At 43.4% G+C, this 14,062-nt stretch overlaps 1 protein-coding gene and 1 long non-coding RNA gene across 9 annotated transcripts in view; one reads left to right on the top strand and one right to left on the bottom strand.

Moving 5' to 3' along the window:
• arhgef3 (Rho guanine nucleotide exchange factor (GEF) 3) overlaps positions 1 to 4,845 on the top strand; it is a 53,299-nt gene extending 48,454 nt beyond the window's left edge. For all 8 annotated transcript variants that reach the window (XM_049023671.1, XM_049023670.1, XM_049023669.1 and 5 more), the window contains 3 exons: positions 102 to 272; positions 2,341 to 2,527; positions 3,188 to 4,845. In XM_049023671.1, the coding sequence (XP_048879628.1) occupies positions 102 to 272; positions 2,341 to 2,527; positions 3,188 to 3,495 (666 nt within the window). In that variant the 3' untranslated portion in view covers positions 3,496 to 4,845. The remainder of the gene's footprint in view (positions 1 to 101; positions 273 to 2,340; positions 2,528 to 3,187) is intronic.
• LOC125747984 (uncharacterized) overlaps positions 1 to 14,062 on the bottom strand; it is a 300,948-nt gene that overhangs the window by 51,465 nt on the left and 235,421 nt on the right. The gene's annotated exons all lie outside the window — the stretch shown is intronic.

Genomic DNA, 14,062 nt, shown 5'->3' with positions numbered 1-14,062 from the left:
AGTGTAATAGAAATCGGATCAGCCATTCTGGTGTGAAAGGAGCACCTCCTTTTTTTTCTTTTTCCAAACGTCATGCTGAATCTTGCATCCTTTCCTCTCAGATTAACATGATCCAGGGGATCGTGGCCGAGATCAACGCGCAGACTGGCGAGTCGGAGTGTCGCTACTACAAGGAGCGCCTGATGTACCTGGAGGACAGCCAGCGGCACGTGCTGATCGACGAGTCCCGGGTGCTCAGTTGTCACGGAGAGCTGAAGAACAACCGGGGGGCGGTGAGTGTTTTGCGCTTTACTGTTCCCTGAAGCTAATGGAAAAGACATGTACTGATATGTACTGTGGGGTAATATGCACAGTTAATCTGGCATTTGCATCATGATTGCTGTAAAGGGGGAAAACGTGTTGCACATCTTAAGTTAGCCCGTAAACCACCGTTGCAGTCCTTGGTGGTGATGTGTACGTGCACCACTTACTCATGCATGCAGACCGCCCTATGCGCACCAGGCGAAAGCCAAAAGCCCGACATCATCCCTCAGTCATGACAGAAAAATCTGGCATTCCTCATTTAGCTTCTCTCATTCCGAATCTGGTCCTTCAGATTTACTGTTCTTTACATACTTCTGGTGCGTGCCTCCTGTTGACTGTTTTGAACAGGGTGGATTACAATACGTCTCCCTCCTCCTCTCCAATAAAATATTTTCGGTGTGGTGCTCCACACTATGACCCATGCTGTACACATGTACACCATTCCCACTCCCCCCACAGGTTCGTTTTGGTGTGTTTTGAAACGAGAACTGTAAAACCTCAGTGTGTCTTGGAAGTTTCAGCTACACGAAAGGGGTAGTTCAACTTTAGTCACCTATGAAAGTAGTACTTTTGAGGTTCTTGGCACATTTCCCTTTCCACGTAAAGTCAGATAGAACCGGTGACATCTCTGCTAAGTTTCCTTTCAAGCAATCTTCCTGTAAATGAGATTCTGATTGCTGCTGTTCTAGGTGACAGTCTCATGCAAAGCCATACCCTAACGAGTCTGATGTTATAGTGCAGTGTTTCCCAGTCCATGTTTTTGCTCCTGTAGGGAGCTGGTAGGGAGCAAAAACAGACCGTTTGTGGGTCCCTGAGGACCGGCTTCGGAAACACTGTTATAGTGGCATCCTCGAGGTCGCAGGAATCAAGAGCTTGTGTAACTGCCTAGGTATATGAGGAAGTTCATTAGTTCTTGTATGTTCATGTGTTTTGGGAATCCTTATTTACTCATATGAGGAGGAGTCTTCAGCTTCACTCAGTGGAACTGGCAGGTCTCCGTGGCTCAACTTGCGGAGTTACGCAATGCGGGGGCACTGCCCTGTCAACGCATGTCTTTAATTACGGGAACTCGCTTGACAGAAGGCGAAAGGTCTCTAATTACACATCACAGCAGAGTGACCACTGGAAATGGTTTATGTTACTGTTTCATACATCAGGACGATAATTTACAGGAAATTTTCAAAGCGACACAACGCTTTTCTGACATCAGTACCATCACCACCCCCGTACACCCCCCCCCCCATTGGCTATTGGTGTGTATATTGTCTTTGATGCTTAAAGAATCTCCCCCCCCACCACTGGGAACTGAAGATTAAAGGAAAGGAAGATGAGGATCCCTTTGATCCGGCCACTCTGTAGCTACACCAAATCCTCTGCCTGTCCTTGAGGTCCCACTCTCCCCCAGTCCCACCCCGACCACACACTACAAAATTTGCCCACACATGTTCAGCGATTACAGTGCACTCCAGAAAAATACCTGCCCTGTCAGGGTTTCGTGTATACTCAGAAGCTTCTTATTGGCCCTTTCCAACTCAAAGCTGTGGGTGTCTGTCTGTAGCATGAACACGACACTCATAAAATGTCCTTCTCTCCTGACCCAGCCAAACCTCACTCTTTATTGGAAGTTATTCTGTTTACGTCATATCTGGGACTAAAATAATTTAAACAACTCTCAAGTTCAGCAGAAACATTTACATTATGAATTGGACAGAGAGACCGATCTCGTTTTCTGTTATTGCCTCCTCTGTGTCAATCTGCTGCCAGAGTCTTATTTTAACCTCATGGCAGGCAGGTAGCATGGCTGTTAAATGGACTCTTTAAAGCCTGGGTTGTGATCTGTCGTGCCAAGTACTTAACCTGCATTACTTAAGTACAATTGTCATATGGGTTAAAACCTAAGTTGTATTAGTTTAACGTGTCAGTTAAGCTACTAAGTGTAATAATTGGACTAGCGCTATGAAGGGATTTTATCCAGCTGTAGGACTCCAGATTCCAGGCTCATTTATAACCTCGCGTCTTCCTGATCCTATCCCGCAGAAGCTGCACGTGTTCCTGTTCCAGGACGTCCTGGTGATCACGCGCACCGTCACACTCAACGAGCAGCTCTGCTATCAGCTATACCGGCAGCCAATCCCAGTGCGGGACCTGGAGTGGGAGGACCTCCAGGATGGCGAGATCCGCCTCGGGGGATCCATCCGTGGAGCCTTCAGCAACAACGAGAGGAGTGAGTAGGCACAAACATGGCTGCGTGATGATTCCTGTGAGGGATTTATGTTTGCGTATGCATGGAAAGCGCTTTCATCAAATTAATGCTGTATTTGCCCTGAATAACATGCACCGTTGGTTGGGAAGCCCTAGCAGTAATAGGGTTAATCCAGAATCCATTAAAACACGCACACAAGCTAATAGCACAAGTGTAGTAAGTCCCTTCAGCACTGCTTGACATGCGTGTTACTACACAGTGAGATGTTAGTACAATTTGTCGAAGTGCCAAAATAAAATGGCACTTGCATGAACTTGAGAAGGTTTTGTTTTGTTCTGTGTCAATCATACTTGGGAATGCAGTAGGGATTGCAGGAATTCTTGGGTCCTTTTTGCTGCTGGTCTTCGGGGTTTTAAGTTAACCCTGAAAGATCTAAAAGTGCCACTGGTCACTTGCCCTTGGACCACATCCATGAGTAAATCCAATCAGGGCTTCTTTACATAGTGATGGTAAACTAATCTCTCGGATCCTCTCTGTATCCATACTTGAGAGATTATGAATGATGGCAGGTGTGAATTTGTTTAGGTCTCTCATTGAGTTATGGAAATTCCCTTTTCCCAAAGAGATCCAATTAGTGGACAGTCCCTACATAGTGCTGACGTGGTCCTCTGTTCTTTCCAGCCAAGAACTTCTTCCGAGTGACGTTCCGCAGCCGAGGGCAGCTCCAGTCATACTCCTTCCAAGCCAGCGACTCCTTCAACAAGCAGCAGTGGCTCAACTGCATCCGACAGGCCAAGGAGGCAGTGGCGGCCAGCTGCGGGGCCAGTTACCCAGGGAACCCGCTTTCAGAACAGGCTACCTCTAGCTCGGAGCATATGGACCGTAGCGATAGCGATGTCTCGGACTGCAGCATGGACACCAGCGAGGCCAGTGCTGAGTGCCTGCACATGGAACACTCGAACTTGGCCGGCAGGTCCCTGGAGGTGTGACCTCTGACCCCAGTGACACCTCTGTGTCCAATAACAAATCTAACCTGTGCAGTATTGAATTACGGAGATCCTTCCCTGGACCAGATGGGACCGCGGACTATGAGAAGCACTTCTTATTGCCAATCTTTTTTTTTTTTTTTCTCCTTGAAGGTGACGGTGTATAGTGTGTGTATGGTAGCTATGTCTCGATCTTAGCCTGTGCTGAGGCCCTTGGGGAGGGAAAGGACCCTGTGAGTAGGGTCTTCAAGAGAGTCTGATGAACCATTGTCCCACAGTCACTTTTACAGCATGCCCACTGGACAGGTGTTCTTTTGTTTTCTGGAGGGGGGGGTGTCTGAATGATCCAAGGTCACTTGCATCTCTCCTTTTCCTCTCTGCAATACTACTGTGGCCTTTCAAGGGGATGAAGATGCAGATGTATTTGAATATGTATATAATTATGCAGGAAGTAGAACATGTTTGCAGCCAGAATGCCGATTAAAAATGACCAGCAGAATGTCGAAGACAGTCTAGAGTAAGCCAAAGGTAAAGCTGCAATGCTGACTTGGGTGGAGGCAAGGAGACCAACAGGGAATCTGCTGAGTTTTCAAAGGTCTTTGGGCATCACGAGCAAGGCTACGGCAACGTCGGCATGGATCATAGCGCTGTCGCCGCGCCCCGTCGTCCTACACCGTTCCGTTTCCGGAGTGAAGTGGCGGAGGGTCTGCAGCAGCTGAACTCGCATGGCTGTCTGAAGGAAAATGAAAGTATTGTTACCGTGTAAATAAACAGCAGGCCTGGTGTGTTCGGTCACTTGGTCCTCATGTTCAGTGCGCTAAAGTCTTAGCCAAAGCTACAGGGACTGCTCAACCACTGCCGAAAAAAAGGAAAGAAAAAAAAAAAACGTGTTTACTGGTTTGGTTTAATGTTCTTAATCTTGTTTAGAGTCATTGACTGTGTAACGCATCCTGCGAATTTATTCAAAATGTATGCCTTTTATTGTATTTTGTTTTTTAAAGAAATGTATAAAATTTTTCTTTTGGCTTTTATTTATAGTGTCCCTTCCCAAAAATAGACTTTTTCCCCCTTCCTCGTTTTGGTTAAGCCAGAATGTGGTATGATGGCGCAGGACTTCACCGTAAGAGGATTATATGAGAAATAGGGAATTATCAAAATCGATAGGTTTCCCACAAATAATGTTAAATGTATGTATATGTTTGAATTATTATATGGAGAGAAAGAGACTTATATGAAAGCACTACAGTATGAAGGAGACGTGATTGTGTTTAGAAATGGTGTGTTGGTGAGGGTGTGGAAAGGTGCTGTAAATCGGAGCAGAATCATAACCAAATAAAGGACATGAACTCTGAATGTCAATCCCAGTGATTATTTGCCTGTCGTCTACCTGATGGCGCCTGCAAGGGGCAACTCTCGAAGTAATTCTCTGATGTCATCTCATCTGGCTTTTCCCTGCCACTGCTTTCAAAAGCTGATCCTTTCCATCTCGACCCCATCTTCATGTCTGCACTTTTAAATCTACGCAGAATTATAAGAAGAGAAAAATTAGGTTTAACAGGAATGCATCCATTTTGTTCTAATCCTTTGATGTACTGGCATGTTTTATGCATCTTGAGTTAAATGAATTGAGAGTCACTACCTTCACCGTTAATGGGAGGCAGCGTGTGACTCACTGGGCTGTGGCTCTGTGCTTGTGATCAAAAGGTCACCAGTTTTATCCTGGCCTTGACACGGTTGCCGCTCCTTAACTGAAGCCCTTAATCCTCAGCTCCCAGGGGGTTGCAACTAGTGGCTGCCCTTCACAGCCAGCTTGTTCTTACCTACAGAAAGCAAGCTGAGGGATCAATAAAAATATCAATTAAGTACAGCAGACACTTCTATCCAAAGCAATATACAAATGGTTCATAGAGCGTCAATTCTGCCATCACTGCTCCAAACACTTCATGAGCCATTTGCTGTATTTTCTGGCCCCATGCGATGGTGCTCTCTGTTCAACAACAAGCAACCAAAGAGCACCATCTGGTGGAGTCAAAAAATACAACAAATGGTTCATGGAGCATTGTTTTCACTATCAGTACTCGCAACTCTCAGCGATCGACAAGTTGTAAGATCATGTTGGCTTAAAGCGGTTACTAGGCAGACCCAGAGGAGACCCAAAGGAGTTGTTTATGATGTACTTTATTAATGTATTATTTCTTCTTTATAATACCTATAAGTCTGCATGTTCTCCCGTGTCATTGTGGGGTTTCCTGTGGGTACTCTAGTTTCCCCTCACAGTCCAAAAACATGCTGAGGCTAATGGGAATTACCAAATAACGCATGGATGTGCGTATGTGAGTGAATGGGGTATGAGTGTGCCCTGCGATGGGTTGGCGCCCCATCCTGGGCTGTTCTCTGCCTTGCGCCCATAGACTCCGACGACCCCGACCAGGATAAGTGGATGGATAATTACTGGTATCACTTTTAATTATTTTCATTTGCCATAAGTTACTGAATTTTGGAGTTTTCGCATTCCCCTAACCATATTTTCCCCTCTAAATATGTGTTTTATTATGCAGTTTTAGTGGACGTGAGGTTTTTCCAAGAATGCATTAGTTGCGTAGTAGTTAGACGGACTGTACTTATTGTACATTTCAGTACGCCTCTCTGCTTCTTCTTATTTCCTCGCTATATCGAGCCCCTGAAAGCTGTTGTACCTTGCTTGAAAACGTCGGTCGTCTTCTTGTCGCAACTTCACTATTTTTTTGGTCCCATCCTGCTAACCTAACAGCATCCTTGGCACCACTCCCTCCGCCAATGTCCTGACGACACCCCCGAGACAAAGCATTTTTTTTGCGTGGAAGTCAGCATCCTCTCAAAACCTGCCACCCCCCCCCCCCCATCGAGTAACTGTTCTGTGTCTGCACTGTAGAGGGCGTGAGTACTTCAAGGGTCACTACTGTCTGACTCGGCGCCACCTCAGAAGCCGGCGCCCAATGCAGTCGCTTATGTCGTCTATAATGTTTAATTTAATATGGCAATTAATTCAACACGGCATACTGCCTCAGTACCGAGGTCATTAACGTTGTATTTTACTGTAAATTTGCACTGCAGCTACCTTGGCCGGGTGTCTCCCGTAAAAGACATTTTAATGTCAATGGCACTTCCTGGTAAAATAAAGGTAAATAATAAAAATAATTAAAAGTTTTCCATTTGGTGAAACCTTCACATACAGAGGCCTGCCAGGACCATTAGCTACTGTAACATGTATATTAATCATAAATCAGATACTGCCCTCTAGTGAGCATATGTTGTATTTGTCGCACAACAGTTTAAGATATACCGGCTTCAGTAGGTGGCCACATAAAACATAAAGAATACCTAATGTAAGACAACCAGCACGAAAGCAACAGGATACGGAAAACGCCTTGGCAAATGTAAACGATGTATGCGTTTTAAGAAGCTTCCTTATTCTTAGTTGAATTTTGTGTATAATTTATGCGGATATTCTTGAGAAAAACGTTGGTTCTGGTTCTTGACACAAATGTAAATTTATGTGGGAGTGGGCGAGAGGCAAATCCCAATGAATATTAAGAGGGAGAAAGGTGTGTGCAGTGTTTTTTTTTTTTCTGGTGGGGGTGGGGGTATTGAAACAAGGGAACCAGCCCGCATCACGTTCCCTTTTTAGATGCGTTCTGAGGCTGTCCATAGGAGCATAGGACAACCGTGTAACTATGAATAAGGAAGAAGTCCTCCAAAAACAATTTATTATGACAGCTTATATATATATATATATATATATATACACACACACACACACACAGTGTTGCCAAAAGTATTGGGACACCCCTCCAAATCATTGAATTCAGGTGTTCCAATCACTTCCATAGCCACAGGTGTATAAAATAAAGCACCGAGGCATGCAGACTGCTTCTACAAACATTTGCAAAAGAATGGTATAACAGCTCCCAAAGTTGGTACAGAAAACATACGCCCGACTGATGTTGAAGTTTTGTTCCGTCTTTATTCTTCTAAACACCATGAAAAACTATAAAATAAACATTATTAAATCCTTGCATTGCATTTAATCTTACAAGACATTCTAAAAGATCCATGTTATTACCGCTAAACAGCAGCTCATACATCACCGCAATTCCAAACAACTTTTCAATACAAGACAACAAGTAAATGCAATAAATAGAAATTATCGTGTGCGCCTTCTGACCAAATGCTTAGGAGTTATTACAGATCCTGCAGTGACAAGCCGACAAACCACAAGTCGACTCTATGAATCTCCCAGCATGCATTTACTCCTACCCAATTCCATCACCTGACCATGTATTCAAGGGTTAACACGGATCAATTAAATAGTCAGCAGAGGGCACTAACATAAATTTAACACAGTATACATTCTATATTAAATCAAACCAGCAAAAGGTGATTATAAAATAACCGTCTTAGCGACAGTTACAAATGGGTCGTCCTCAGGAGAGGTGAGTTCAAGCGTGGTACCATGATAGGATTCTACCCGTGCAATGAGTTCATTCATGGAATTTCTTTGCTACTAGTTAGTGGTATTATAACATTATAACAAAGTGGAAGCAGTTGGGAACAACAGCAACTCCGCCATGAAGTGGTAGGCCATGTAAAATCACAGAGAGGGGACAACGCATGCTGGGGGGCACAGTGTGCAGAAGTCACCAACTGTCTGCAGAGTCAATAGCTACAGACCTCCAAACTTCGTGTAGCCTTCAGATTGGCTCAAGAACAGTGTGTAGAGAACTTCATGGAATGGGTTTCCATAGCTGAGTAGCTGCATCCAATCCTTACATCACCAACTGCAATGCAAAGCGTCGGATGCAGTGGTGTAAAGCACGTCGCCACTGGACTCTACAGCAGTGGAGACGTGTTCTCTGGAGTGACAAATCACGCTTCTCTGTCTGGAAATCCAATGGACAAGTCTGGGTTTGGCGGTTGCCTGGAGAACGGTACAGTCTTCCCAGAAGAGTTGAAGCTGTTATAGCTGCAAAATGATAAGCCAACTCCATATTAAATCATATGTATTAAGAATAGGATGTCAATAAAGTTCATGTGTGTGTAAAGACAGGTGTCCCAATACTTTTGGCAATATAGTGTGTCTGTGTGTGTGTGTGAAATATATATATATATATATATATATATATATATATATATATATATATATATATATATATATATATATATATATATATATATATATATGATTTGCAGTAGGTCTATTTCTTTATGTTCCATGAGCTGACCAGAGTACACACACAAGGGGCAGCCAGACGATCTTCCCTGAACAACTTTTTGGGGACGTCTTGAGGAAGATCGTGATACTATGCAACTGAAGAAATCTTTCAAAAAACAATTTATTATAACAGCTTGCAGGAATAGCATATAAAATTATTTTAAAAATAACTGCTGAGTGGCCAGATTTGTTTATAAGAAAATCTCTTGCAGTCAGCATTCAAATTCACTGTCCCCGCAGTTTTACATTACTTGTCCTTCTTACCATGGAGACGTTGTTTCACTGCAGAAACCCTAATTCACTTATACTGGTGTTCAAAGAATTTGTCAGTGTTTAGACGGGACAGGTAAGGCGCGGAACTTTTGTATGCAAAATGTTAAGAAACTTCTCTTCGTATCGTAGTAACACGTATAAAGTGATGATATGATGGGTTAAACCATATTTAACCACAATCATATATTATTTTTAATATGCTTGATACTCATGCAATTGGCATAGAGGAGTCAGTAGAGTCAGCCAGTCCCTGCAACAATTTGGGTTAAGGCTCTTGCTCAAATTCCATGTATATTATTTTATAGTTTGATATCTTTATTTTGAAATGTAGAGAATAGTATAAATAAAGCTTTCTATGGGTAGGTGTGTCCAAACTTTTGCCTGGTACTATATATCCAAATATATCTTTGACATATATGTGAAATATATTTTAGCCATACCGTATATTAAAATACTTTAAAAAATGGCGACACTACATATATTTATGTATAAGGCACATATTTGGAAATATGTGTTCATGTCAGGATCCTGCCCTTTCCTTTCCAGTGTGATCTGTGTTGCTAGTCACCCCTTGCCTAGTGTTTAAGTCATCTGTGATTTGTGAATTGACCAATACCTGCTTCTTGTTGCCCCTAGGTTTTAGTGTTGTCCTCATGTGTTTGTTCTGGTTACTAGGATGCCGTATGGCTTAATGAGCTGAGCAGACAGCTATGTATCCAGGTTCCCCTTCTTGTTGTGAGTTTGAGGTTGGTTTGAGGCCAAACTCAACCATGATTAATGGCCTTACTTTGCTCCCTCTTGGGTTAATCCTGTGGTGGTGTTTTTCTGCATTTCACTGTTTATAGCAATGTTTAATTATACTTGTTGTTGATCCCTGGATGCTCACACCTGTTCCTGTATGTTCTTAGTCTCTAGTCATTGTGAACTGTGAACTGTTCCCACTTGTTTCTTGTTGAATTTGATTATCTGTGTATCTACTGTAAGTACCTGCCCTTTGTTTACTCTTGAACTGTTCATTGTGTGTGCGTAGCTGTTGTTGTCCTGTGTTTGTTGCTACTTTGCTACGGTTGTTCATGTATTGCTCCTTTTTGTTATTTACCTATTTTGTTTTTGACCCCTTGTGGTCCTTTCTTTCCATTTTTGTGATCCGCAGTGTGGATCATCTGTCCTTTATCTGTCCAATGTAACTATTTGCACTCAGGTGTATATAGTAGGCAGATGATATCTGCACCCAGGTGTCTGTAGCCTATAATGATTCATTATTCTTACTCTCTGCTTTTGCTGGTGGCCACTGGGTAGTTTGTGTCCCAACCAGGGACCTAAGGTAATTAGCTGTACTTTGCAGAGGATGTGAGCCCCTCCCACCAGCGTGATCTTCTGTACTCCTTGTGTTGCGCGGCGACCAAGTAGCTTTCGAAGGTTCCCGTTGAATCCGTTCTTGATAGTGCCTGGAGCTCCAGTCACTACTGACACAACTCTTGTCTCTGTGCCCCACATCCCGCTAATCGTGATCTCTGGATCTTTGTATCTATGCAGTTTTTCGGCATATTTGAGCAGGATCTTATGAGCTGGGGTTGTTACATCAATCAGCAGGCATTGCTTCTCCTCTTTGAAGTCGGTCACTAAACATGGATGGTTTTCTGAAATTGTTCGATTGGGCAGTACTGCTATATCCCACATGGCGGCTGTGTCACTGATGCTGATGACAGTTGCAGTCGTCTGTATCATTTTTTGACGCACTTGTCCATCTAGCCCACCGCAGATCAACCAGCGCAGATGGCTGACCACTTCGTGTTGCTTCATGTACTTGGTGGATGCCAGACACAACATGGCTGATGTTTGTTGCACGTTCTGCACTTGCTGCCGACCTGCTGCTTCGACATGTTCAGTTGGTGCTGCCGGGTGTTGAGTGCCTGGGATTCATATATCTGATAGACCTGCAATGTTTTTCGCTTTTTAAAACAAAAATATAACATTTTGAACAGATTTTGAATGTCTCACTTATAAACAATATAGACAAATGTTTAATATTAAAATTGACCGGACAAAGATTTCATACACTGAGCAGTGTTACACTGGAATGATATAATGAGTCTAACTGTGTAGCGGAAAGAGGTACCCAACAATCGCACAGGGAGAATAATCAAAGCTACACTGAAACCTTGTTGAAGACTCAAACCCTGGTTCTAGAAGAGAAGTGTGAGGCAACAGTCCAAAGCACTGAACAACCATGCTGCTGCTCTTCACTGTCATTGTACTTCTGAATGCACAATGAGACATGCTTAGGAAACAGCCAGAAGCACAAATGACAGATAACACGTCATTGTGTGCAACTGCTAGAGGATACCAGCAGCCCAACGGAGAGCGAAAGTCACCAGTACACACATCAAAACCCATTGGGGGGGGGGGTACAAAATTACAAACAGACCACAGTAGGGGAATACTGCATTCGGCACCTCACAAGAACGAGACACACTTACATTCACTGACTGACATAACCAATTGGCTTTGTTTGGTGTAGTCACGCTGGAACTTATCTCTTGAAGCCTGGCTTTGTTAAACCAGCTTCATGATATAGGCCCGTGGAAGCCAAGCAATCAAACAGTACAGTTAACGCTGAAGAATCAGTTCACCTTAACTGTATTTACTATTTGATCATGGGACTTAAGGGAGAAAATGTGACAAATCACAGCACAGACATTGCCTATGGTGCAGGGGATGCTGCTTCCCAACCAATGAAGCCCTTTAATGCCGCCTGCAGCAAATTAAACCAGCTTGATTTGTATACAGTTGGCTCACTACTTTCATATCAGGCCCCACTAATTAGTGACAGGTAACACTATTCTATTAAAAAACTGTAATAAAAGAAATGTTTACATCGGCCTATGTAACATATAATGTTCATGTCTGTCATGAGAGATTTACACTAACAACAACACAGCAACAATTCCCCTGCTCTAACACACAATATGAGCATTGCACAGACAATGTAACATGGTTGAGCACAGTTGCTGCATCGATCAGCAGTTTTGCCATCCACTGCCACTGGGCAGATGCTCGTGTAATGTCTTATGAGGCAAGTTCTAACCTGAGAAAATTGTGGAGAGTCTGCATACCATACTTGTATGCATTTATTTTTTGCAGATATACTGTAGGCCTACTACACTGGTACCACACAGAGGAGGTGGCTGGACCATCTGGGTAGGTGGTTGTACCACTTTATCATCTCCAGAACTGTCAGATGTGTCAGATTCATGCATGGTAGTTTAACTTAATCCTCACTGATTTGTCCATAGTTTCTTCTTCATTGTTTTTGTCCAGGTGAACCCTTTACCCAATCACTCGTGCAGCTACTCTTTTAGGCATTCTCTAAATATAGCAGACACCTTTAGAACACATCCTCGGAAATGAATTTGCGACAAAAAAAAAAACAGGGGTCTAGTTACAGATATGATCGTTGACAATGGATAGCCATGACTGATAAGCTGAGTTTAAGGGTTAAATAGACCACTGTTCCACTCTCCTTCACCTTTCCAAAATATGATTTCTTATGTAAATGCTGTAACGGTTAATTTATCTTGTAGCACTGAATTATTTAAAATGCCTGAATGGTTTTAATAAAGTGTGTCTCCGTTATATGGGCTCACAAGCGCTGATGGCATTTTGAAGTAGTGTAAGTAATTGTAAGGAGCGTGCCTATCTCTCATCTCCTTCATTTTCTGCACCGTTTGTCCTGTTTTCCAGCGCAGCTCTGAGACTTTTTTGTTCGTAGGTGTGTGGGCTGCCTTACCCCCATCTTGTAAGCCCGAAGGGCTGATGCCATCCCACATGCAGCAGGCTATACAGTATATATAGAGTAACACCACAGTAGAAAAAGAATCTGGGCATCGATCTGCGTCGCAACATGGCCTCTTTTCACATATATTATATAAATAGCCAAGTAGGCTACTTAACACTACTTGGGAACGTTACCTGACCTCCCTTATGCTAAAGCAGGCGCATGCTGTCAGCCCAGAAATTGGGCCGAAGTCGCTGTTACCTCGTAAAAGCTGTTTTACCCACGTGCTTCCAAATAAAACTGTTTAGCACAACGTTTGAGGTAGTTTGCTCTCCGAGACGTTACCGTGGTGATCCTTCTGTCCTCGGGTTTTAAGGTCGAGATGCCAAGCGACGCTGGCATGATTGTGCATACGTGCCTATGAAACATTCATTGACTTTATGAAAAGTTGAGTTTGTTTTTATATAATAAGCAGCATCGCATCTACTGATGTTAATTTGCATCAGATGTTGAACTGGACTTGCAGTGATGCGATGGCATTCACAGGGGAAAAGGGGATGTTTTCTGTTATTTATGACAAAATAAAAATGCGTTTATTGAGTGGTTCAAATTATTGTTACGAATATGTGTTACACAGGCCTATCACAGGGGTGCCAACTTGAGTTGGCTGGCTGGCGTAACAAGTCTGCACCCGTATTTACATGTATGCAACAGTTTGATTAACCTGTAATAGTCTGCAGGGTTTGTCAGCTACACCAACCATTTCAAGGTAGCTGATCTTTGGTTTATAATGGAATAATATAGATTCGTAGATACGTAAGATTGCTTGCGTGAGTGTGAGTCAGAAAGCCTGAATGTCACGCCAGATGCGTGAGAGCTGGCATCCTGGCAATCATTTTAAATGAGATAAGAGGATAACAGAGAAGCATGCGTGACATAATGAATCACAGCAGATGACAGTTTTTGGTAACTTGTGAATTCGAAGACATGCGGATGGTTCCTGCCAGACACTCCGCCTCCGCTTTCCTTCGCCGTATCTCACTTCACTATGCTCGTCAGCATGTTTGTGTGTTTTGTCCTTCTGAAGTCGGCACATACAAGTCCCCGGGGCGTGATAATGTCGAGGCGACTTTAATGAGCGCCACAGGGAGCGGCAGATGTTATTTCATTATTTATGTGGGTGCATGAGCCTCGCAGCCTCTCATCATACCCACAACACACTGATGTCGGGGTGATGACAGTTAGCCTTCGTACATGAGCGGGTGAAG

The sequence above is a fragment of the Brienomyrus brachyistius genome, chromosome 8, assembly GCF_023856365.1.
Source record: "Brienomyrus brachyistius isolate T26 chromosome 8, BBRACH_0.4, whole genome shotgun sequence".
Classification (NCBI taxonomy): domain Eukaryota; kingdom Metazoa; phylum Chordata; class Actinopteri; order Osteoglossiformes; family Mormyridae; genus Brienomyrus; species Brienomyrus brachyistius.
This window is presented reverse-complemented; position numbering and strand designations above follow the sequence as displayed.